General features: G+C 35.4%; 3 protein-coding genes across 3 annotated transcripts in view; 1 reads left to right on the forward strand and 2 right to left on the reverse strand.

The window, feature by feature from the left end:
- LOC125070030 (Golgi-specific brefeldin A-resistance guanine nucleotide exchange factor 1) overlaps positions 1-26,561 on the forward strand; it is a 125,747-nt gene that overhangs the window by 96,678 nt on the left and 2,508 nt on the right. Inside the window, exons 21-28 of the mRNA XM_047679700.1 lie at positions 7,794-7,900; positions 11,895-12,099; positions 12,853-12,965; positions 13,760-13,841; positions 24,086-24,171; positions 24,651-24,821; positions 24,952-25,119; positions 25,659-25,758. Of these exons, the coding sequence (XP_047535656.1) occupies positions 7,794-7,900; positions 11,895-12,099; positions 12,853-12,965; positions 13,760-13,841; positions 24,086-24,171; positions 24,651-24,821; positions 24,952-25,119; positions 25,659-25,758 (1,032 nt within the window). The remainder of the gene's footprint in view (positions 1-7,793; positions 7,901-11,894; positions 12,100-12,852; positions 12,966-13,759; positions 13,842-24,085; positions 24,172-24,650; positions 24,822-24,951; positions 25,120-25,658; positions 25,759-26,561) is intronic.
- On the reverse strand, positions 513-2,021 carry LOC125070028 (collagenase-like). The gene is made up of 5 exons (XM_047679698.1): positions 1,830-2,021; positions 1,472-1,739; positions 1,131-1,220; positions 697-890; positions 513-617 (listed from the first exon to the last, which is right to left on the reverse strand). The coding sequence occupies exons 1-5, from the start codon at positions 2,019-2,021 to the stop codon at positions 513-515; spliced, it is 849 nt and encodes a 282-aa protein (XP_047535654.1).
- Positions 3,548-4,795, reverse strand: LOC125070024 (collagenase-like). Its single transcript, XM_047679693.1, has 5 exons — positions 4,597-4,795; positions 4,250-4,517; positions 4,085-4,174; positions 3,761-3,957; positions 3,548-3,679 (listed from the first exon to the last, which is right to left on the reverse strand). The coding sequence occupies exons 1-5, from the start codon at positions 4,786-4,788 to the stop codon at positions 3,575-3,577; spliced, it is 852 nt and encodes a 283-aa protein (XP_047535649.1). The 5' UTR covers positions 4,789-4,795; the 3' UTR covers positions 3,548-3,574.

Consider the following 26,561-nt stretch of genomic DNA (forward strand, 5'->3'; position numbering starts at 1 on the left):
GCGTTTTTGCGTGCTTTAAATGTAAGAATGATACTGCAAATATCCTAAATCTAGCCTGTTTCTGAAAATTTTGGGTCCAATAATTTTTTGCTGACCTCACTTGGATTATAAACTCAAAACTCGTGATCTGCGACTAGTCTATAGTCTACTGAAGCAGATGTATTGGTATTCATATTTTTTGAAAATTCCAATAGACTCAAAGGGTTACTGCTTTATATTCGTTATAAACTATAACAACATGGCACTATGAGCTCCGACTTTCGACTGCGCATTGACTTAATTTTATTAGGTTCTTTGTTTCTTCCCAATTTCTAAACAAAACGGTCTTTGATTTCTCTTTTTAACTATAGATATGTCTAATTTATAACTTGACATTCAGTTATGCTATTTCATATCAATAGCTTATTTGTTTTATTTAATTAACTTATAAGAGATAAGAAGATTTAAAAAAAAAACAAATATTTGTTGCACTTATGACATGTTTAATATTGTTGAAAGTACCAGAAGTATTTTTATATGCGTGCTTTTATCCAAGATACGAATGAAGACACTCTTGCATAACCGCCTGGGTGACCACGTTGGCAACCAGAACGCGAGCCAAAGGACACGACACCGATCTGAAAATATTAAATAATTTAGTTGATTATGGGAATTATTGAGGAAATATCAGATAGAAAAGAAAAGTCGCTAACTGACCAGCTGGCTGTTGCCACCGCTACCAATAGTCAGAGGACCGCCAGAGTCACCGCTGCAAATGTTTTGTCGACCACCGGCTGTGCACAGGGTGGAGCTGATGACGACGTCAGGACCATATATGGTTGTGCAGAATGCATTGGTCACCACTTGCACGTTGATGTGTCTCAATTGTTGGCTCTGGGTGACACTTGCAGCTAAATATGAAATGAAGATCTATAGTTCAAATATATGTACTGATTAAACAGAACCCATTCATTTGAATTACATATAAAACTTTGCGCTAAGAAACTTGAAAATATAGATTTATCGTTTGATTAAATATCTAATCATGTGATAATTAACTATATAACCCATGTAGATTTTGGAATCTGACTTTAATTGCAAAAATCTAATTTAAATATATATACATATGTATTTTAATTATGTACACCTACCATCACCGGTTCTGCCAAATCCGGCAGCGGTGGCTATTGTGCCGACGAAATTGCTATTTCCCGTGACCAGAGCGACGCGATTGATAATATCTGAAATATGAGTATAAATAAATTAAGTGGACGCGAGGTTTATTCATATATTCCAGCATCAGTCGATCCAGTTGATAACGTGTCAGACACAGCGAGAGGATATATACAGACTTGTAGACGGTTATTTTATAAAAACTGTGACTACGCTACAAATGACGCGTTCGCTATATCGCGATGCTTACTAAGGTGCATGCAGATGTAAATTGATCTTAAACTTATTGAATTAAATTTCAAAGAAAATGAACACTTACTGGTGAAACTAACGCGAGGAATGGTAATGATGGCAAGGTCGTTGTTTAGGTTCGTAGGGTTGTAGCTACCATGCACTTCGACATTGTTGGTGTCAATGCGAACGCCTCCAGTAAATAATCTTATAGAACCAAGAACGACGGTGAACAAACGAGCCTGATTGCGAATGTCTCTCCAACAATGAGCAGCGGTTAGCAATTTTAGGTTCGAGAGGAGAGAAGATCCACACACTGACTGTCTTCCGCTAGTTAAATCAATTACCAAACCGGCCTGAAATTATCATTATGAACACTAAAATATAAACTGACATCATCAGCTATCATCCCAAAATACAACTAGATCCAATAAATGATTACTTACCAAGTGTGGAAATTGGCCTAGACTGGAAACTTGACCACCTACAACCCTGGACCCATCAAAGTCTAAGGCTCTCTCGGCTAACTTGATACGTCTCGCCTCTAATATACCAACATCTTCGTGGTAGTTTATTGTGATTGGTTCCTGAGCAGTGGCCGCTAGGACGAGACCGATGATGATGAAAAGGATCTTCATTTTAATATAACACCTGATTTGGTAAACGATTTCGTGCTATTTATATTGAACGAAATATCTTATCATTACATCTGTACCGGATTTTCGTTTTGGATTTGCTAATATAAGGGTGACCTTTACATTTGCATTATTTTTGTATATAATAAATATATTGATTTATTGACGCCAACACCCGAAGTCAGAAATAGTATTTTTAAAAGTTAATAGGAATATTTGTCTTTTATCAAAGTAATTTTGATTGATCGCTGTCTGATTTATTATCTGTCCTAATTATAACATTTAGATACAAAATGTAAACAGTTATATTAAAAAAAAATTTAATACTCGGTAGGGCTGTGTGCGAGCCTGTCTGGAAAGGAATCCGGTTGGATTTCTTTCTATTGCCAATCTCCCATCTCATATTCTGCCGCCAAACAGCAACGCTTAGTTATGGTGTGTCGTTTGAAGAGTGATTAATAGAAGTAGGAATGAGGAAATAAGTCCCTTATGCATAAAAGTTTGTTAATAGTAAATAACATCTTAGATTATTTTGCAAGTCATTCGATCGCTAAACAACAATACTTGGTTTTGGTATTGAAGGGTAAATGAGCTAATGCAATTTTATTTATTTGGTTGCCAAAGTTGGTGGCGCACTGAAAATAAAAGGGATTGTTAAAACTTTTTATAGAGAAAATAGATATGAGCGGTTATGACAAATTACCATCGGGTGACGTATTAGACTGGACGCCAATATATTTTTAATAAAAAAAATTAGTAATATATGAATTTACTTTTTTAAAAAACCATCATAGTCCACTAAGTGGAAGAGTCCATATGATATGAAGCCGAAAATGTATTCGAGTTGCTCTCGAGAAAGATGCCTTAATAAAAAAATAATTAGCGTTGATTTGATGATATATCATCGGTCTGATGTCATTGTCATGTCTGATAAATAAAAAGCAATAAATTATGATTATACATCAATTTCATAAAATTAATTTAAATCACTCATTTATTATCTAACTGAACTAGCTGAACCTGCGGCTTTATTCGCGCAAAGTCACCAGACACTTTAGCCCCCCGTGGGGTACATTAAAAAAGTAACCTTGTCCTTCCCCGGGACTTTAACTCGACGCGAATTTTCATCTAAATCGGTTCCGCGATTTAAGCGTGATAAGATAACAGATAGTTACTTTCTCATTTATATGTTTAGTATAGATAAGCAAATAGTTAAAAGTAATAGTAGTGTATCACAATATGTATAAAAGTTTTTAATATTGTAGTTTTTGAAAAGAACATAAAATAATATAAAAATAAAATACGTAGACACACTTGCTAACAGCTTAGTTTAAAAAGTAAAAGAATCTACGCGAGTCTTGAACATAATAATAGTATCATGATTATTTATTTGTAACGCTTATAAATTTTTCGAATTGGACAAGAAAAAACTCAATGGTAGTTTAGAATTAGATTATTAGAAATGCTTCTGTATATTTTTAGTTTTGTTTAAAAAAACATCGTAATATATTTAATGGTTTATTGCAAAATTCAATAATTTGATATATTTTCAAAGCCTATAAGCGTGCACGAATCCAGGAAGCGAAGGAGGTAACTCTTGCGTAACCTGCGGGCAGTCCACGTTGGCAACCAGCTCTAGCGACGAACGATGTAACACCAATCTGAAGATTAGAAACAGTATTAAATATAGGCATACATATGACAATTGATTACTTAAAAAATAAATAAATAAATTCACTGACCAGTTGACGGTTGTTGCCACTGCCAGAGGCGAGAGGACCACCAGAGTCACCAGTGCACGTGCCGATATTTCCAGCACCACTGGTACAAATAGTGGAGCTGATGATGACACTGTTACCGTAAGTCGAAGCGCACACGTTGTTCGTGATAACTTGAAGGTTTACATGCCTCAATGCTTGACTTTGCGAAATAGCGGTGGCTAAAAATTCAAATGTTAAATTTAAAATTTAAATTAAATTAAATAATGTCTTATCTCCAACCGTATCAGAAATCTGTCTCTTGAGATAGATGTTTTTTTTCTTTTTATTTAAGTAATCATCACTTACAATCACTGGTTCTTCCAAAACCAGCAGCGGTAGCCCAAGTACCGGCGTAGCTGTTGCTGCCAGAAGGAATGTTAATGCGGTTTATATTATCTGAAATATAAATGTAGGTCGGTTAGAATCTACAATGCGTATTAATTTTATTTTTAATAAAAAAACAATACCCACTCGTAAAACCAACCCAGCTGATGGTGATGACAGCGATATCGTTGTTTAGATTATTGGTATTGTAGCTTCCGTGCATTTGGATATTGTTAGTGTTGATGCGAACACCCCCAGAGAAGATGCGGATAGATCCGAGGACGACAGTTATCTGACGGCCCTGGTTCCTGCCGTCCCACCAGCAATGAGCAGCTGTCACGAGCTTATTGTTGGTGACTAGGGATGAACCGCAGACGGATTGTCCACCGGATGTCAATGTTGTGATTAAACCACCCTATCGAAGATAACATTATTCATTTAAAAACTTCGAAATTATTCAAGCATTTAAATATTCAGCATTGAAGATAAATTACCAAAAAAGGATGAGCTCCAAGGGCGGAAGCCTGTCCGCCTATAATCCTAGTTCCGTCAAAGTCCTGGGCTTCTTCAGCCCGCTTGATGCGTGCGGCTTCTGGGATACCAATGGTCTCATGGTAGAAGAGACTAATTGGCTCCTCGGCTGCGACAGCCAAAGCAAGCCCGAGGACAACAAGTAAAAATTTCATCCTGTCAAAATTAAATGGACCCCAAAACGCTGTCATCACCACTTATACCTTTGTCATATCTTATCTACTGATGGGATTTACCAAATTCATATTGTACGTAATAATGAAGACATCGATTTTTGAACGATAATATTGCAAAATATAGATAATCATACTAAATATACACCCAGACTTTGCACGGAATTCTTATCAGTATTTAAAAAATGGAATGTTTTGACGAACTACAAGAGTTTAAGTTAAAGAAAATAAACATTTGGAGCTACGTAAATTTTCAAGTCAAATACTAGACTTTTTTTATCGACAAACGTCCCACGCTCTGAGTTTATTTCTTTACTATTACCGTGCAAAGTCGCATTAAAACGTAGACGTTGAAACAAGTAGCGTAATCGTAAACGTTCTTACGTTAAAATGTATTGTGTTTACGTTACCCAATGAAAAACACAAAATATTTTGATTATTATTTGTCGTAGAACCGATAACCGTTGGGGAAAACGTGTTCTAGAGTGGAGACCGCGTCTCGGCAAACGTAGTGTAGGACGTCCTCAGGCATGGTGGAGTGACGAAAGACCACAGTGGCGTGCATTTGGAGAGGCCTATGTTCAGCAGTGGACGAAAGCGGGCTGATGATAATGATAATGATTTTGATTACTATTTCTAGTAATATATTTAGATTCAAAGCTCCAACGAGTGATGAATAATATAACAATTTATGCTTATGACCTTTCTTTAAGTGTCCAATTTTTTAATAATTTTACAAGAATAATAAAAACAATTTTTTTTTTCCAAATTTATATGTGAATATTATCGATTAAGAATTGTTCATTCGAAGAGAATGTTTTCATACAAATAAAAATGAAATGTCATTTTAATCTTAATCCTTATGACAACATGATTGATTTTTATATCTCGGTGGCAATTTAAGCTTAAAGCCATTAAAATAAGAATTGAGCTGAATTGAATCGTTAAAAAAATCTTCATTATTTCTAAATTTATGGGAAGTGGTCCTATTAGGGTAACCCGTGACTTTACGTTGTACACGCCGCTTCATAATTTTTCTCGGTAAAATTTACATTCAGACCGATGTTATATGCTATATGCCGACGATAGATGATTTTCAAGAATAATCTACTTAATAAAATCAATTAGAATATTGCGATTTATAACTGATTATAAAAGCTTACTTGATTAAATTATTCTTGGTATATTTATAATTTAACACATAAAAACCAAATTAAAATAACAAAAAGTCGTATTTTTTTCACTGTAAGGGGTGGTATTTTTCTTTTAATTCAATAGGACCAAACTGGTTATTTTTATGTAAATGGTAGGTGGAAATTTTGCCATCTGATGTTAAGTGGTTACCACCGTCCATAGACAACCTTTTTTTGTTTAACGAGGAGGAAATGCATTTACGCATGCCGCCCGGTCGGCGGACCGGGACGGGTATGTAGGACTCAACCGGGAACTGCCCCGTGCCAGGGCACGCTGGTGCTAATGCCCTGTCCTACCCACTAAAACCATCCTCGGGTTTCCACCATGCCGCCGAGTGGTGAGGCCACGGGATCGCCAAGGGCATGCAACCGCGACCCCACCAGCGGCAGCCGCCGTATGGCGGCTGAATATTCATGGAAAGCGCGCCTAGTGCGCGCCTTCCCCCTCATCCTCCATGCGGGAATGTGGCGAACTCCCCCGAGTCCGCCACTGGAGGCTGCGGCGGATAAGATGGTAGGCTCCGCCGCTGACCGCCGGTGTAAAACACCTGGGAAGCTCGAGTAGCGATCCCTCCCACTCCCTCCTAGCCAACGAGGCCACTCACATGGTCCGCCCTGACGCCGATCAGGGACGTACCAGGAGCCCTCCCGCCAGTCTTAGCCATGGCCGACGAGCAAGCTCAAGCCGGCCCCGTTGCCCAGGGTACACCACGAGGAGGTGACTGACATGTACCCCGTCCATAGACAACCTCCTTTAACCTTGGGAACTAAGGTGTTATGTCCCTTGTGCCTGTAGTTACACTGGCTCACTGACCCTTAAAACCGGAATACAACAATGCTAAGTATTGCCGGTTGGCGGCAGAATATCTGACGAGTGGATGGTACCTACCCAGACGGGTTTGCACAAAGCCCTACCTTAAAGAAATACAACCAAGCCTTCTTAATTTTATGAAGTCGTTTAACAAAGGAGTAAGTTTTCATCTGTCGGTCGCATTGTCTTATCTCGATAACTTATATGATTTAATTGGTTAGTCATGATGTGTTAAGAATCACAACAATGATTCGGTCGGTTGGTTGAAGTAGGTCTCTTAAAATTTAATTCGAAATTTGATTCAACAATAATTGTACATTTAAATATAGATAAAATAAAAAATAAAATAACTTCTTGGTAGGAAATTACCTAATCATACTTAGATCGTATAGATACGATTACATAATTTCCTACCAAAAAAAATTATTTTATTTTTTTAATGTTTTAACATAATAATAAAACTTGTTTTAGCGTACAAGATTCTAAAGGCATTAAGCAAAATTCATCATTTCGATAACTATAAAGAAAAATGTAATCAATAAATATCTAGATAGAGTGTCAAACTACGAAGGGACTAAAATAAACAAGCCAACTTTATTATCTTGGTGTGCGTGACGGCTACGTTTGACACCCATCAAACGTCATCCTACTTTACTTGTGTGCGTGTACTAAGTAACCAACTGTGGGCCACTATTATTTTCGCGTTCTCAGATTTGACAGTCTAGACATTTATACGATCAAATACAAGAAGCTACTGATATGATTATTATTATTTATCTATATTTGACGACCTCGAAAGTTTATAAGTTTTCTATATTGTCTTGGGTCTGGGTGCATGTGATACCGTCATTACTTCTGATTTTCGATAACACAAGTGCTTTAGCTACTTACATTGGGATCAGAGTGATGTATGTGATGTTGTCCAATATTTATTTATTATAAAATTAACAGCATTTTTTAAATTTTATTTCGATTTGTTTCAGGTTCGAATCGATCTGACGGTTCGGAGGATGAGAGCGACAGACAGGGGACTAGCATTTCATCGGAGAGCGAACTTTCAAATTCACCACAAACACAGGGTTGGATATTGGTAAGTCTCATAATTCTTATCAGATTGAACGATAAGGAATATGATATCGTTTACACGATAAATTAATGAGTACATTACGTCGTTATTCGTCGCTGGTTGTCGAATCAATCATAAATAGATAATGGTTGAATATAATGTTATCTCTCAGTTAAATAGATGGCATATATCTTGATTATAAAAGAGGAAAGAAAAGTACAGCCTCTACAAGTCCTCGGCAACAGCCAACTCTACTTTTGAGGTTTGGCGCTCGTACCTGCACGCTACACTGATGCGGATCGGTGGTACATGTAGAAGATTTTTATCCGCCTCGTGCAGGTTTCCTCACGATATGGTCAAGTTGATATCTTTTGGATAAAAATCTAAATATAAGCACAAAATGATCACATAAGTTCCTCACAAGGTTGGTGACACATTGGGGGTGTAAGATATCGTTAAATATTCTTACTGCTCCAATGTCTATGGGTGCTGGTCACCTGGTCACCACTTATTTGGTGACCCACTTCTCCGTCCGCTTATTTTACCAATTTCATAAAAAAAAACACAACAGACATGAAATCATAGCTCCCTAAGTTGAAGGTTTAGTTAATATTTCTTGCAATGCTATATATATCGGTGGTCGCTTTCTATAAAGCGTCCGATTTGTCGTCCTTCTTTCTATATTATAAAAAACAGTAATGTGGTAAAATCTAGGAGTATAAATTTTGGCCGTCGGCCGTAATACGATTACGCAAGTGACGACATTTGATTACACATTTGACGACCTCTGTGGTCGAGTAGTGTGTACACCGGTTTTCAAGGGTACGCCACTCCGAGGTCCCGGGTTCAATTCATTCAAAAAAGTTCATTAGTTTTCTATGTTGTCTAGGGTCTGGGTGTTTGTGGTACCGTCGTTACTTCTGATTTTCCATAACACAAGTGCTTTACCTACTTACATTGGGATCAGAGTAATGTATGTGATGCTGTCCAATATTTATTTATTTACAAGTCTAAACAATATTAATATGACTATTGACCTAATAATAAGTAAAACAAATGAAAGCTTATTAGTCGTTAAAACACATAAAACCACACGTTAAAACTTTATCTGAAGATCGGTTTAAACCGAGAACTGTTATATTTTCATGTGCTTATGAATGCCGTATTAGTTCTCTAAACGTAAATATAAATCCCAATTCAGATCAGTAAAGGTAGTAAGGTAAATTTCTATCGGAAAATTATGATTAGCAAACCGGTATCTTAACTTCTTCACTCGTAGGAAACTATTTGTAAAATTTGCTAATATGCCTGAACTCTTTCAAGTCGTCTATTATGAGTAAGGAAACAGAGAGTACACCTATTTACACACTATATTGTGTCCTCTGCTCTTTGCTAGTCTCTCTTGAGAATAATTATATAATTCGCTAATTAAAAAAGAACTATTTTCTTTATAATTTGTACACTTATATAACTAGTAAACATTATAAAAAAATAAAACAGATGTTATCAGGCGTAACGCTGTCATAAGTAAGTAATTAGAATCCGATCAATATTACGAGTGAATGTTACCGATAAAATTACGATCGTAATGATTTTTATCATAAAATAATATTATAATATCAGACTAGGTACAGACTCGACTTCGCACAGGTCGATTTCGCTGTTAAATACTGGGCTAGGTAGAGCTGGGGAACATGCGGACAAGCTAATGAGCCATCTGATAAAAAGTGGTCACCACCGCCCATTGGCACTTTTGTTATGGCTCTGGAGCCGGTAGAATGTCTGAAAGAGTACCCACTCTTCAGACATTCTACCGGCCTACCAAATTTTTTTTGTATTTAGAACATCTTCCAAATCCATCGGTATACTCTATTCGGTTCTATATAATTAAACCATTTAATTTAAATAAATAATAATGCCACGACTAACAGTGAAAAATTGCGTTATGTTATTTGGAGTCGTTTTTTATATGATAACATTTTATATAAATAGTTTACAATAACAAACAATACTAAGTATTGGTGTTTGTTGTTATAATATCTGATTATTTTTTTATTTAAATCTAGTAAAAGTTCCATGTAATGATAACTATATACGGTTGCTTTTGAACTCCTACTGAACTAACATACAAAGCTGACTTAAATATGATTAGTACACAAATGATGTATAATGTATAATAATAAGGTTGTATGTATATACAAACTGTAGAATAGAACAGAAATATTAAAAATCAATGAAGTATATAAACCAATCAAGTTCCCACCAATACCGAACACAAATAAGAAGCAAGAAGTAATAAGAGTCAGTCAGTCTAAAATCAGGAAGTAAACAATTCATTTACAAAATCATTAGCTAACTATATACATATACATAGTGTATATAGTTATACGCGCGAGAGAAAAGTGGACTGTATTTTTGGTATAAAAGGGGTTGTTACCTCAAAACTCTGGGCTCGGACTTGTGAAGACACGTTCTTCTTGGGAGCGCTCCCTTGGTCTTCATACACTCGAAGAACACAGCCAAAGGGTTGGGTGATATTAAAGGAGAAGGATAAGTCTGTTACACAAGCTAATTTAAAAGCGCGGCGCACTCACATAGCACACGCTACCGCGGCTCACACCAGAAGGGAAGAGAGAAAGAAAAGTACGTCATACGTCAAATCATTCCATAGACAAAAAATAGACGTTTCAACGTACGCATATACCTAAATACGCTACACATAGTAATTAAAAACATAAAAAATGGAAATATAATATACAAACATACGAAAATGTTCGTTTATATTGTATGCGTTATGATAATATTGATGTATTTTATCTGCATTTAATATGATAAAGTATTTGAATATTTTGTTGTAACTTAAAAGATATTTTTTTTTATCTTTGGGTGCATCAAAGAGATATAATTTGAAAAATTCAGTTGAAAATTCAAAAACACATACAATGTTTCTAGCGTCACCCCAAAGTTATATGCCGTATGACATAATACTATAAAAATAAACAGATCAACTTGCATGATTTAGGAGAGAGTTTTCATTTCTTATTGCTGTACGCTGTACCAGTCTGTCGCAATGGCGAATAGTTGGTACTTAAAGCAGATTTTCATCTGAATCAAGCAAGTCTTCTTATCGTAGGATCCCTTTATTGAAGATGATATAAACAAAAAATAACCAAGGAACAAGAAAAACTGAGTGATGTTTGATTCGAACGCTCAATTTTTTATTAAAAACTACGCGATCTATTTATAAAGCTATCTTGTATACAGTCTCGCTTTATCCTTTGGTCACATAGTAGATATTTTCCTAGGTATTTTTAATTGTATTTTTTTGTGTTTCGTATTGGATTTACCTTTAATAAAGAGATTATTATTATTATTTAGTTCTATCGATGATGAAATTCCGAAATACGAACTGATATTTTGTCTCGTTATTTCTCACGTCAAAGTCGCTAATCAACAAGATGGCCGATAAAATAAGTGTCAAACGGATTTTGTTACAAAATTAATATATTTTCGGCCTCTTTTCAGAATAGTATCGAACACACAAAAAGTAATTACTATAATTTTAAGTCATTTTTATATTAGGAAATCAGAATTTATATATACGTATATCAAAGATTTTAGAACAATGAAATGGATAATAAATTATTATTTTTATTGTAAAGAATTTTAGGTCATTTGTTATTAAATGGTACATAAGACATAATCAACTCATTTTATAATTATATAATTAACAACTCAAGATAGCTTCATGAACCTCTATCGAGATTTTGGTCGTAACAAAATATATTGTCGTTATAAATGTTGCCATATCTAATATTCTATGTACTTAAAAAGATTGTATAATATGTTCTACGTTGAATTACGGTGACGTGATGTCATATAGATATACAAGTGTCTAAAAATACTTCGAATCTTAGACAATATGTCACATATGTACATAAAAAAGATACTAATGCTTAACCAATTCCTTTATTTTATGAGAAAAAAAAAAACTTTAAAATATTTCTAATGAATACAGGTAAAGAACGAATCAGCTCCGATAATAGATACAGTCGAACTTGAAGTCGACCAAGTGACTCTCCAGCCGCACCGAAGCTCGGCCCTGGCGAGATGCGTCGAAGCCTTGGCCTTGGTGATCAGGGACGTTGCGCACGTGACGCCGCACAACTGCCGCGCTGCGGTGCGATGCGTCAGGCTCCTGGCGAGAGCTACACTGCAATCTAGTAAGATGAAATGATAAAATTTCAAATTTAGAACGTCAGAATTCGCGCCAACGTCAGATTTTGAATGAGAAAGAATGAAAGATTAATTTTCTATTGAACCGGTTAACTAAGCCTAATTACTGATTGAGCCGCGTTGATTAAAATCTACATTGTAAAACTGTTTTTGTGACGAAATCGTTATCGAAATATTTTGTTATATCAAAATATTGTTAAACAATCGTCATTTTTATTGATAAATTTAATTTATCGCGTCCATGTAAATAATATTGTAGAAACATTATATAATATAATTATGATGACTCGTAGTGTAATTAAGACTTAATAACATTACAAATGTTTTTTGCATGTTAAAATGCAAAAACGTCCCCGAAACAATTGAATGTAAATCACATGCTTTTTCATTGAATGTGATCTACATGTTATGCAATGGGGCTAAATCGGTAAACGAAAGACAGTAATGATCACCAATAAATATCTTCTAATTATATTTCATTATTTTAGAAGTATTATACGATATATTATATAATATAGAACGTAGTCTAATGATGAAGGTTTAGTCCTAGACTTTTAAACTATTTTCTTCCTACTAATTAATACAAACGAGGCATAAATGGAGGGTAAAATGGGATTATTAGTAATTCTTTTAAAACATTGGATAGTAAAATTTTTTAATACACATATTTTATCTTCAATGAAATAGTTTTCTATACAGCCTAGATAGGTGATAATAAGTAATAAGTAACAAATTAACAGGTAAGTCGAAATGGTCAACGGAAGAAGGATCGCGTGGTCGGAGGCGCGCGCGCAGCGACTCCAGCGACGAGGAACTCGACACGCTCGACCATTACCACATGGTCAGCATTCAGGTATATCGCTTAGCCTTGTAAATAATGTGCTTATCCATGACACGCTGTGCACGCCGTCTTGAAGTTTCTAAAAGTTGCCGTCTATTTGATTGACCCCTTTAATCTTTTTTTAATATATATTTTTGGTTGTTTGGTTAATTTTCTATTTGTTGATAGAAAAATATATGTATCATGAGTATTTGGATATGTTATGTATGAGTGAGCACCACAAGTGAGATCCGAGTGAGTGAGAAAGTTACAGGCACTAGTGAAAAGTCTTAAATAGCTAGTGGCGTGTTAATTGTGGAAGAATTAGCTTGGATTTCTTAAAATGTTTGAGTACAGATGAACAGAAAAGGAGTATTTTTTTTCAATCCAAAACAACGTAAAGTAATTCAGTAACAGTTGTTGGGAAAATGTTTCCTATCCACATGAGAATATGGATCTGCAGGTATCCTGACGATGTATTCAAATCGAGCTTGGTCTGTATTATATACACAAATGCAGCACATCAGCTCTCATTAGGCTTGAACCTGAAGTCTTTATTAAGATGCTCCATCCACTGGACAATCCCGGCTCTAAATCTTGTCTATTCGCCTTCCTATAAAAAGAACACAGAAGACCATAGATTTTCACTCTCTGTGATAGTCGATATAGCTAAGCTTTTGACCACATATCACCAAGAACGCCAAAATATTTTACCATAACTGCTTGACTAATAATGCGGCTTAGCATTAACCGTAAATAATTTAGATTAATCCAATATATAATAATAGACAATATAGACGTGTATGTTTTTTTTTTAAATATTGCAGCTACTGGATTTAATGCACACTCTACACAGTCGTACTGCGCAGATATTTAAATGGTGGCGAGACGAATCAGACCACGGGCAAGGTAAATATTGTTTATTTATGAATTTTATTCAAAGATATATCCCGCTGTTTTTGTTCTGGATTATTCTAGAAAGAGTTTCATGTTAATTTTGCCTACCAATAAGAAAGTGTAACGCTTCTTAGACTAGTGTTGTGATTTAAATTTTTATCACAATCAACTTGATTGATAAGTACAACCAATTTGGTTTAAATAAGTATTTATTATGAAGAGGGATAAATTGTGATGCTTGATGCTCGCAAAACTAAAAAAAAATCGCGTGCAAGCCGTTCATAACATAAGTAAATTATTAAGTCCCGATCGAAACCTATCTACAATAACAGATCGTTAAAAAATAATTATTGTCAAACATATATCCGCAAAATTCGTATTATCGAGATATTTCGATATTAAATCCATGAAATTCAATGACGTGACAGTTTAACGGGCGGCCATGTTTGATATTTACGGGTGCGTTTAGAAAGTGCTCCGCCAAAAAACAGTACTTTGTATCGATGTGTTCCGGTTTAGGTGAGCCAGTATAACTAAAGGCATATAGGACATAACATCTTAGTTGTCAAGGTCGTTAGCGTATTGACAGTGTAAGGGGACGGTAACTTTTACAGTGCTAATGTCTAAGGTCACTTGATAGTCAGCGTAGCTATTCAAAATAAAAATTAAAGTAATATATTTTTGGCGAATCTTTCAACTACAGTTTAACTAAAGCAAAGGACTTCAATTAAAATGCCTATAAATAAATATTATCGTCTATTATCAAGCCGTGTTCACATTGCACATTAATCCGTTAAATTTATGACATACTAAATTAACGGTCATATAACTAACAAAGTAAATGGTACGATAGCTTCATACAAATGTATGTTTATAATTTAAAAAAAAATGTTTTTGTGAAATATACACGTAATCCTACTGGGTTTTTCCAGTTTTATTATAATTACAGGTGACGAATACACAAATATCCGAGTATCGCATTAATAAGCTTATAATTAATACAGGCAAAGACCAAATCTTGTAATCCTATTATGATTAGTTATACCTGACTTACATATATTATCAGTCTTAAGTACATGCTGGTGAATTTTTTTTTTTAAATAAATATTCAAGTAAATAGATATAATAGATAGATTGACATATGGGCAATCTGATAGTAAGAGATCTTCAGGTGAATATTGGTGCATCGTCTACGTGCCTTAACTCTTGAGAACAAGGGATGAGCCTGTATAAGTACGGATAGAAGTGTCATAATATGTTGTATCTTTAACTAACACTGGATCACTCACCCTTCCAACAGAAACACAACAATCTATATTAATATGATACATGCAGATAAACTCTGTCTGTCTGTTACCCTTCACGGTCAAACCGGTGAATTTAGTATGAAGCAAGCTTGAAGCCCAAGTAAGGACATCGGGTAACGTCTAGTAATACATATTACTATTTGTTATAACTGGGTGGTACCTACCCTTGCATAACACTCTTCTAAAAAAAATACTAATAATTGATAATTATAGACCGGGATACAACGATAAAAGATTCGAGGTCAATTGATACAACTATCATCACATATCAGGTCACGTGTGGTTCGTCGTGTATTAATCTAACATATAGGATAAATTATATGAAATATGCTATTCGTATATAAATGGGTTTCAATAGCGGATTTATATAAATATATTATGCCATAAAACAAAGCATAAAAAACATTCATTAGTTATAAATTATTTTCTTCCACTTGCCTACAGTTTGCTAAATTACCTACCAAGTTACATGGACTCTAGCCATGAAAGCAAGGACATATAAATGTGACCTATATTTGAAACGTATTTATCTAAACATGCATTAAATTATAATCCTTATAATCATCAAGGCTAAAACCTAGCGTTAAAAATAATAACGTCATTATTGTTACTTCACATACAATGATCTTTATTGGATCGTAGCCAATTAACTATTGTAATTTAAAAATAAAAGGTATTATAATATTATCTTTGTAAAATCAGAATACACTATCTTGACCGACAAAGTCGATTATCCGGAATTTTATTCGAGGCCCTTATCAGTTAATTACCTCAGTTCAAAGGTTATTTATAAATTTATATAAACAATTATGGTTTCTAATTTACGGTGTACATAGAGAATAGAACATGTTAATGTTGAATTAAATGGTAAGAACATTTGTATCTTAACCGATAACAGCAGGTTCAACCCCACACACCATTGAATGTTCATGTGCTTAATTTGTGTTTATAATTCATCCCGTGCTCGGCGGTCAAGTAAAATTGTGAGGAAACCTGCACGTGTCTAGTTTCAAAGAAATTGTGCTATGTCTCCACCAACTCGCATTGGAGCAACGAGGAGAAACAAGCTTCAAAACCAAAGGGTGAAGAGGCATTAGCGCAGCAGTACGACATGTACAGGATTGAAACTGGGCGTATAAATATTTCAATTTGTGCTTTGCGGTAAACAACAACATCCCATACAGTGCCATATATATATACAGAATTCCACGTGCAAAACGCTATTTCGTGAAATAAGACGTCACATATTGCGACAAACTGTAGTTAAGACTTGATTTTTATACATTTTTGCTTAAAAGACATATTATTCGCGCGAAACATAATTCTTGTTATATATTTTATATGATTTTAATGTAATCGAGATCCTTAAGATTTGTTGATTCATGCTGTCAGTTCAGACTGTGTGTATAAGAAAATTACCGTAACACAGAAGTGAGAGAGACTCTAAGATTACCGAAGCACGCACGACAGGCAGGTGCTGTTGTATTAACATTAGTTTTATCTACAGACATGACGTGACTAGATTATAAAAATAATAATAAATGGCGCGTTCAATTAATTCACTCAGTAACGTTTTATATTTTAATTGATAAAGATTAAAACGGCTTGTCTACAAATAGCATTTTGCATCGGACCAGTAGTTCCTGAGAAGAAAGCATGCATACAGTACGCGTTAGCTAATTTTAATAAAAATAAAGATTATTAATAATTATTACGATTTCCTTGAGATGATAATTGTATTAAAAATGTTTAAAATAAATAAAGAATACAAGCCCATATAAAACTAAACACGGTTTGAAACGTAATAACGTTTTATAGATATTCGATGCTATTTATATAATTCATAGGATATTTTACCTTTGGCTCTTGGACTATTACATATCACCCATATACGTATTGGGATACAGTAACATTCTCAACGAACAATCGTGATGTATTTATTAGTCACTTTGTATTCAATCCATATATGTTTTTCTTTATGTAGCTATATTTATGTATATGTAATAGAGCGATAATTTTATAAATGTTTTAGTGTCTTCGGCTAGACCATTTCACGTATATTATACATACTTTATTGTATATAATTATTACTATTGATTAAATTTTAATAAGACCCCTCTTATAATATAGATAGTGTAGGACTACCCTCAATCTCTGGACGGCTTAGATGCTAGGTGGCATTTATTTATAAAGCGTTTGCATTAATCAAACACATAAATTTCTCATGCATGCGCTTGAACTGTCCCACTAACTGAAGCACTTCTTAAATCAAACCTCGGTATTCGCTTTCAATATTTCTAGAAGCTTATTTCTACTTCGTGCTTATTGACGGGTTTGATGAGGAAAATAATCGAATATCGCTCTGATATCTGTAATTATTTATGACAATATTTTCGATAATATCGTTTTCGAAATTCCCACAATGATTTAACAACAGCGTTGATAGTGTCAAGCAGCTTACAGATTAAAGGCATTAATCTGTTTTCACGGTTTTACCCAGTTTAGTGATTTATTTTTAAATATCATTCGCGTTTCACGTGGTAATTATAATACGTAGGTATTTCAATATTTTATACGAAAAAAAAAACTCTTTTACGCGTTTCCACCACGTGAAGTGGGGGGCTCACCGGCTCTGAAGGCGCCGGGATACCCACTAAAAAAAGGCGGTACCCACTCTGTCTTTACGGGTGGGCATCATGGGTTCGCTTACGCATGCTACCGTGATGCCCCGACGCTTGGCCCACCTCGGGCCTCCAAGCTAGAGGAGTTGCCGCTTACAGCGGGGAGAGAAGGTGCGCATAGCGCTGATGCCTTCTCCCGGTCTTCTTCGTCGGAGCGAATCCGTGGAGGCACTCTCCAAATTTACCATTATTATAAGGTTGATTGACATACGCTGTATTTGTTGTCCCGAAGCAGTTTCGACACCATATCACCAATGGGCCACCAACTTTGTGAACAATTACCCGTCAAATCGACAACCAAAGTGTTGCTGTTTGGCTGTTAGAAGGGTGAATCTTAACCGATGATTTCGGGTTCAAACCCAGGCAAGCACCACTGAATTTTCATGTGCTTAATTTGTGTTTATAATTCATCTCATGCTCGGCGGTGAAGGAAAACATCCTGAGGAAACCTTCTAGTAATTTCAACGAAATTCTGTCACATGTGTATTCCACCAACCCGCATTGGAGCTGCGTGGTGGAATATGCTCCATACTTTCTCCTCAAAGGGAGAGGAGGCTTTAGCCCAGCAGTGGGAAATTTACAGGCTGTTAATGTTAATGTGAACCTACCCAGACAGGTTCGCACCCTCCTACCGCGGATTCCGCAGTCGCTCTTCAAAGACTCGTGGCAATATTCAAATCAGTTGTTTATGCCTAAATTTTAGTAGACATGTTTGTCATCAAATCAATAATAATTAATTAAACATCGCTACGATGATAAAAATGATAAATAACGTAATTAAGATTATCTACTTACGCCGGGATTCAAAAGTGGCCTCGTTTTTTAATATTCGTTCGTCTGTTTTATTAATCAATGTTTTATTCAAGGTTTTTAGAACATATTCCCGGTATATTTCAGGCAATATTATTTTACATTAACTTGTCAATCGATATTCAATATATTGTAGGGGTGTGTTCTGATTTCTCATAGTTATCCGATGTAAATACAAGCATAAGTAGTTATATGATACAATGACATTTCGGTTTTTATACTGTTTGAAAAAAAAACAAAGTCGCTTACCGCTGGCTGTTTGTCCCTGTGTATGCTTTGATCTTTAAAATGACGCACCGGATTTTGATGTAATTTTTTTTAATAACCTTCGTCTTGAATCACTGTATCAGTGATCCAAGAGGAAGGTTTATATGCACAATATACTAGAGAAACACTGATAATTTTAGAGGTTTCTAAAGTGATGTCGTAAATTAACACATATTTTTGCGCTTACATTGCAAACGCTGGCTGAACCCTACAAGATTGATCAAAATAATGCACCCTCAAAAAGTTCCAAAAAAACGTCCGCGATAGTATATGTCTATCGCTCAGGGATAATCCAAAATAGCCAGTTTTTATCCTTTACTTTTTTAACAATACAGCATTAATTCTTATCTAACAAAGTACCTTAAATACACTGTGCATTTAATATAGATCAATAAGGCCCTTTACAGCGTGTAATTTAAATTAATATTTTCGAAGATATTACAGATTTAAAATACAGGGACATAGATAGCGGTTTGTAGTTTCTAATGACTTTTTGTCATTAAACTTTGCTACGAACTTTATATATAATGACATTCTGTAGTATGTTTAGTATCAGCATTCCACCTGTGCGAAGCCGGGAAGAGTCTCTAGTAATATTATAAATGTGAAAGTAACTCTGTCTGTTACGCTTTCACGGTTAAACTGAACCAAATATGATGACATTTTGGTACGAAACAAGCTTTAACCACAAGTAAGGACATAGGCTAATTTGTTATACATTACACATACAACCGCCCCAACACTCGCGAACGTAAATAATTCCAAAATAAATTCAAAACGATAGAAACAAAACGCTAAAGGCAGAAACAACACATTTGTAAAGATTTATTTATTTAAAGAGGGAACAATATATTTACAAGACACATAAAGTATTAGACTTTTGCAAATATTTAATAAATTTTAATAAAAATAATTCGATTCGATTATCTAAATTCGAGCCCGTAAATATTATTTATCGTATAAATTAAGAAAAACACTTAGCATTCATGTATTTGCTTACTTAAATTCAGATAAGATAGTTTAATTAGATCTATTCCTGGTTCCGTGATGATAAATATTAATTAGGCCTTGAGGATATAAATAGAAAAGTGGTCTTAGAGAATTAATAATTACTATGATTAATAGTGTGTCGCCTGCTAAACTTCGCGTTTATTGAATATATTTTTATAGCATTAGGATTAGCAGCTTGTAAATTTCCCACTGCTGGGCTAGGCCTCCTCTCCCTTCGAGGAGAAGGTTTGGAGCATATTCCACCACGCTACTCCAATGCGGGTTGGCGGAATACACATGTGGCAGAATTTCGTTGAAATTAGACACATGCAGGTTTCCTCACGATGTTTTCCTTCACCGCCGAACACGAGATGAATTATAAACAAAAATTAAGCACATGAAAATTCAGTAGTGCCTGCCTGGATTTGAACCCGAAATCATTGGTTAAGATGCACGCGTTCTAGCAACTGGGCCATCTCGGCTATTTTATAGCAATTTTAAAACCTATGACAGGTTTTGTTTTGATTTCATTATTTAAATAAAAACTTATTTAAATTAAAAAAAAATGTCAAATAAATAACAATTTACTTTAATTTTGTTTACGTTTTTAATTTATTTTTTCTTGTACTGTAGCGACGCTCTCTAACGCGGCCGCTCTGTATAATTAATTCTTTGTTAAATTGTACCAATTTAGTAAATTGCAATCAATCCTCTTTAATTGTCTGCACATCTACGGCTGGAGCTCTTCAAAATCAGACCATAACCGAATTTTATGTGTATCCATCGTCCCATAAACGCTGGGACAAAAATCGGCTTACGCTATTAATATATACGATTGTATTTTTAGTATTTTTGAAACATTTATAGTCTTTAAAAGGAGTATGGATAGGTGATGCCGGGTGGCATCGTCGTATGTTATGCTTAGAACAACCTATAGCATAAAATTGAAATATTCTTGGAAGAAATAGCATGGTGGTGTTACTCGGTGATACGATAATACAGTGGTACTTGGTGGTAGGGCTTTGTGAAAAACCTTCTGGTTCGGTATCACCTGTTTATCATTTATCCTATTGCCAAGTATATATGTATCCCATCAAAAACATAAATGTAAAAATGAGAGCCAAGTTAAATAATATGATATATACCTTGGTTGTTGTCTTCAACGACAAAAGAAGTGAGATCAAAATTTGTGCCAAGTTAAAAAGTCCTTTCTGAAATTTATTTATAACTACATAAAATATCATTTCTTCTTATAACTTGGGGTAATATATTGTTGCCTAAGGTCTGACTTGGCTAGTTCTCATATACGAATTATATTATAGCCTTTGTAAGTTCTAAGCCTGTTACAAATGAATTATAAACACAAATTAAGTACACAAATATTTAATGGTACTTGTCTGGATATGAACTCGCAATATCTGGTTAAGATTCATGTTTTCTAGTGACTGGACCATCGCAGTTTTTAATGAACGTTTTTACTAACTAAGCAATACTGAGCTGTCCTCCATTCTTCTTAGATGTTCTGAGTTATAATTTGTTATTCTAAACACAAACTACAATTTGTGTTTATAAACATATAAGAACTAGCCAAGTCAGACCTTAGGCAACAATATATTACCCCAAGTTATAAGAAGAAATGATATTTTATGAAGTTATAAATAAATTTCAGAAAGGACTTTTTAACTTGGCACAAATTTTGATCTCACTTCTTTTGTCGTTAAAGACAACAACCAAGGTATATATCATATTATTTAACTTGGCTCTCATTTTTACATTTATGTTTTTGATGGGATATCACTACTTTTTGTATATAAATTATTAGTAGGTACTTATTAATAACAAAATTAATACCAAATGGTTTTTGTTAAACTATTCTATTTTCCTATGTTTACGAGGTATAATTGTCTTTTTTTTGAAACGTTCTTATTTTTCTTGTAGGTACCTCTGAAATGTTCGAGTGAATTGCCCATTCAGTGACCGGATTTATTTTACGCGTTTTCTGTTTATACTTAATTTGCCCAAGTAGGGGTGGTATAACGTGCGCAGACGGTTGTACTCTACAATAGAGCTCTCTTGTGTCTTGATTTGACTTGGACCTAAATTGATAAGATGTACTCCATCTAAGTTTTTTACTCTAGAGAGGCCAACGTAAGCCTACTCTTTACTTAATATATTTATAATAGAGGAGCCTATGTCGAAAAGAGCACCGTCAAGGCGAAGGCCTTGTGATTTGTGTATTGTAGTAGAATATGCTAAGCAAATAGAGACTTGTTTTCTTTGAACATATATGTACATTACTTAATATCTGTAACTTGATTTTGACTTCTAGTTCGCAAATTAAATTATGTTTAAATTGAATTGTTATTTTACGTGCGCTATTGCTGTTGTCGACGTCCCCAATGTACTTTCTCTATTTTTCTATTGGACCCGTTCACCAGTCCTTTGCTGACATCAGCATGCTTGCTCGATACTGTTCTTCCAAGCAATAAGGATACCCGTTTGTAGCGCTAGAGTACAAACTTATAAATCATTCCTGTTACGATATACATACTCTACTACAGTCTCACGAAACCTATTTTATTGTTGTATACTAGTATACTCAAACAAAAAATATGCAGTCGAATAGACTAGGCAGCTTCCATCGGAAGGCATTGAAATAATTCTTATGAGCGCGGTTGTCACTCGCTCAGACACGTTCGCGTTAAGGTTTAATCGCAACGCTCCTAACCCGCTGCTCCGGCGTCGCGTCGCGCGCCGTGTATCGAAATGCCTTTTTTTTTTTTTTAAGTGTAATGATTTTGCACCATTGATGTGCGCTAAATGCTAGTTAATAACGTAATAAATACGAACGTCGGCTATACTCATAAATAATAAAATGGAAATATTTGGATTTAAAAAACTTAAGGGTGATATTCAACTTGTTAAATATTCACGTGAAGGCCTTAAAATCCATATTAAGACCGGCTGTCATAAGTTTTGATTGCTGGTTCTTACATCATTTTTTTTATTACAGTTATTACAGGAACTAAGTATATAAGTGTTCCTATAGACCCCATAAAATGAAAAATTATAATAAATTGATAAAAAATTACCAGTTTCAGATTTTTTTCTTTATATTGGCATAATTATCTACCTGCATGCCAAATTTCAACTTTCTAGGCCACCTGGAAGTAGGTTATAGTTTTGATCTATAGGTCAGTCAGTGATAAAAATGACGATTTTTAGACGTTAATATCTAAATAACCATTTGAGATGCGTTTATGAAATTTGGAACACATATGTATCTCGCGAGTCTCAGTTTATGAGCCAAATTTGACACATTTATGTCAAACAGTTTTTGAGTTATGAGGAGGTCAAAAGTGGCTCCAAATGGTTCGTGTAATATTACACACGGTGCTGCACGCCAGTTCTGTTACTAGAACTTGGCTGACACGCTACCGCGTGTCTAGATGTCATACTTGTATTGTTATGTTACGGTTTGAAGGGTGAGTTAGCTAGTGTAACTACAGGCACTTAAAATTGTGTGTAAGTAGTAAGTAAATGTAGATGAAACAAAAAAATGAAAATAAATAAATAATAATAATTAATAATTAACATTAAAAAAATCAGTCAGTGCGGCCCACGTCTTTCAAGAAGGACGACGAGATCCAACTACAGCGAAGATCTGCTGATGTTTAGTAAATCTGAAAAACTGTAAACCGCCACAAGTAACTAAAATCAAAAAGTGAATAAGGCACGAGCAATTGTGCGCCCGTGGGTGTAGAGTAATTAAAAAAAAAAACAATAATGATAAATACTACAGGCACAAGGGACATAACTTCTTTTTTCCTATAGTTGGTGGTTTATGTAAGGAATGGTGAATATTTCTTACAACGCCATGTCTATGTACGGTGGTGACCATTTACCATCAGGTGGTATATTTGCTCGTCCACATTCTTATCTAATAAACTGAAAATAAATCAACTACGATACTAGTTTATTCCTTGCTTCGCTAGCGTTTAAGGGGTTGGTTGTCATGTGTTAGGCAATAAAAGTAGCCCATGTCCTTCTTGGAGTCCAAGCTTGCTTCATATCAAATTTCATCAAATTCCGTTCATAGGTTTGGTAGTAAAAGATCGACAGACGGACAGAGAGAGTTACTTTCACATTTATAATATTAGTATAGATTAGCGCCTTGATAAATTTGTTCTTATGTGTACAGGCGCTGAAGATTACGATCTATGGGAGGTCGCGTGGAAACCGCTCTTGCAAGGGATAGCGGAATTTTGCACAGACAGACGGAAACAGGTACATTGTATAATAATTAATTCATGAAAACATATATGCTATTATATTGTGTTTTAAGATGATTGATTACTTGCAGTTCTATTGTATTTTTTAAAATACAAAAAATTCGCTAAAATATTTATAATATTGTAGATATATACGTTTAGTTAAAAAAAAAACACATAAAAAGAGTCTCACAGTAGCCGCATATTATATGTAGCATCCGATATCTCACCTTGGTGATTATCTGACGTTTAACTCAAGCACCGCGCGTTCATTGGTCAAATCAAATAGCGCGCGTTTCTGCGGTTATCTGTCACACATTTTCGTCCCTTTTCACGAAATTTCTCCCACATTGGCCGGAAAATAAGAGGCTTTACTCTCAGTCATCACCTTTATGTTACACAATAAAAGGAAAGGAATACTCTAAAACTCAAGTCTAATTTATTTTTGACGTTCAATTTTATTTATTGTATAAATCGTCCCGGTTCATATTCCAGGTGGCGAACAGTGCAATAGCGTACCTCCAGCGAGCGCTGCTGGCTCCGGCGCTGTCGGCGCTAGGCGGGGCCGGCTGGGAGGCGTGCTTCGAGCACGTGCTGCTGCCGCTGCTCAACAACCCCCCCAAGCGCCCCGACGCCGCGGCCCGCGCCGACACGGTCATGTGCAAGGTTAGATGTTTGAAAAATTGTATCAGATGTACCTTAATATTACGTACTATCAAAATTGACGACACTGAATACTCGTGTCGAGCAAAAGCTAACCGCTAAGCGGAGGGGACGTAACGCGCGGGCTGCGCAGGTGTTCCTGCAGCACCTGCCGGCGCTGGGCGCGCGCGCGTCGTTCGGCGCGCTGTGGGCGCGCGTGGTGCGCGTGCAGCGCGGCCTGCTGCGCGCGCCCGCCGAGCCGCTGCGCGAGGCCGCGCTCGAGTCGCTCAAGAACATGCTGCTCGTCATGCACTCCGTCAAGGTGAGCGCCGCTTCACGCACTCTCGCACCTCGTCACGCTTGAACCGCTAAACACATTTAGTTGAAATCTGGTGTGGAGATAGCTCGAGTCCCGGGGAAGACTACTTCTTTTAATTCAGCTAATCAGTAAAAATACTTTAATTATTATTACATTATAATGATGACAAGTTAAACAATAGTTGCTTCTGAGTATTTACAAGCGCTTGTTAATACGATGAAATATTCATATAAACATATTTGTATAAATTAAATACTACGACCAGTTTGCAATGTATATTAGAATCTAAGAATTTCAGCGGAACGAAAGTAACTAGCAAGAACACAGATAATTACATAATATATTGTGTTGATTATTAAAACTCATAGTTAATCTAAATCCAAGGTTTTTTTACCTTTATTAATTCTTCGATTCAAATAGGCTCTATGTTTAGCTGCCAAGCAGATCTATCTCCAAAACTTTGACACTTTGACGAGAAGAGACCTCGATCAACACTTTCCCACTGCTGGGACTTTAAATATATTAATGATTACCTGTTACAGATATTCAGTAACGGCGAGGGCTACAACGACCTCTGGTACATAACGTGGGATATCATCAGGGAGTTCCTACCCGATCTGAAGGACGAACTGTTCCCCGAAGGTAGCACTCATTTCCTATATACCCATTGATATGACATGTGATTGTTAAATATAGAATATAGTTATGTTATAAGAAAAATCCTCTTTTCTTTTCTTTTGTTTGTCCTCTATTTAAAAGTTACATTAAGACTGTATATTATCCGTTTTATCATCTAACGGTAAGGGGTCACCATCGACAAATATTGTGTACATCGTTAATGCGCCACCAACCTTGGACAAAGATGGTCTCTCCTCTGTGCCTTTAATGACCGATAGATGTTTTTTTTATTATTTTGACTGATAATCACCATCTGTCGTTGTCGTGGTCACGAGCTGACTGTGTACATTACCAGGCACAAGTTTCCTTCAACTCCATTAGACTTTGATTCATTTCTGCGATAAATCTGCGAATATACGACATTAACACAATTGAACTACCCGAACTTTAGTTTTTATATTATTCTACTATAATATTTAATTATATTGAAAGCACGTTTACATTAAAAAATACTTATTTTTATATTTTGGTTTGAAGGGTGAGTGACCCAGTGTGACTGCAGGCACTATAGACACAAACAGTTTCCGAATTTGTTTGCTCATTGGGGATCAATGTCTAGGATGATCGCCCAATGGTTAGGACGCATGCATCTTAACCGATGATTGCGGGTTCAAACCCAGGCAAGCACCACTGAATTTTCATGTGCTTAATTTGTGTTTATGATTCATCTCGTGCTCGGCGGTGAAGGGAAACACCGTGAGGAAACCTGCATGTGTCTAATTTTAACGAAATTCTGCCACATGTGTCTATCCATCTACCCATTTGAG

The sequence above is a fragment of the Vanessa atalanta genome, chromosome 16, assembly GCF_905147765.1.
Source record: "Vanessa atalanta chromosome 16, ilVanAtal1.2, whole genome shotgun sequence".
Taxonomy (NCBI): domain Eukaryota; kingdom Metazoa; phylum Arthropoda; class Insecta; order Lepidoptera; family Nymphalidae; genus Vanessa; species Vanessa atalanta.

What these genes read in the sequence shown, in the direction of transcription:
- LOC125070028 (XM_047679698.1), bottom strand. Translation starts at nt 2,021, where the DNA reads ATGAAGATCCTTTTCATCATCATCGGTCTCGTCCTAGCGGCCACTGCT. An exon ending in TCCTCGCGTTAGTTTCACCA is followed by an intron (nt 1,221 to 1,471) that starts GTAAGTGTTCAT and finishes CTCATATTTCAG; the next exon opens with ATATTATCAATCGCGTCGCT. An exon ending in GCGGTGGCAACAGCCAGCTG is followed by an intron (nt 618 to 696) that starts GTCAGTTAGCGA and finishes TAATATTTTCAG; the next exon opens with ATCGGTGTCGTGTCCTTTGG.
- LOC125070024 (XM_047679693.1), bottom strand. Translation starts at nt 4,788, where the DNA reads ATGAAATTTTTACTTGTTGTCCTCGGGCTTGCTTTGGCTGTCGCAGCC. An exon ending in CAGCTGGGTTGGTTTTACGA is followed by an intron (nt 4,175 to 4,249) that starts GTGGGTATTGTT and finishes TTTATATTTCAG; the next exon opens with ATAATATAAACCGCATTAAC. An exon ending in GTGGCAACAACCGTCAACTG is followed by an intron (nt 3,680 to 3,760) that starts GTCAGTGAATTT and finishes TCTAATCTTCAG; the next exon opens with ATTGGTGTTACATCGTTCGT.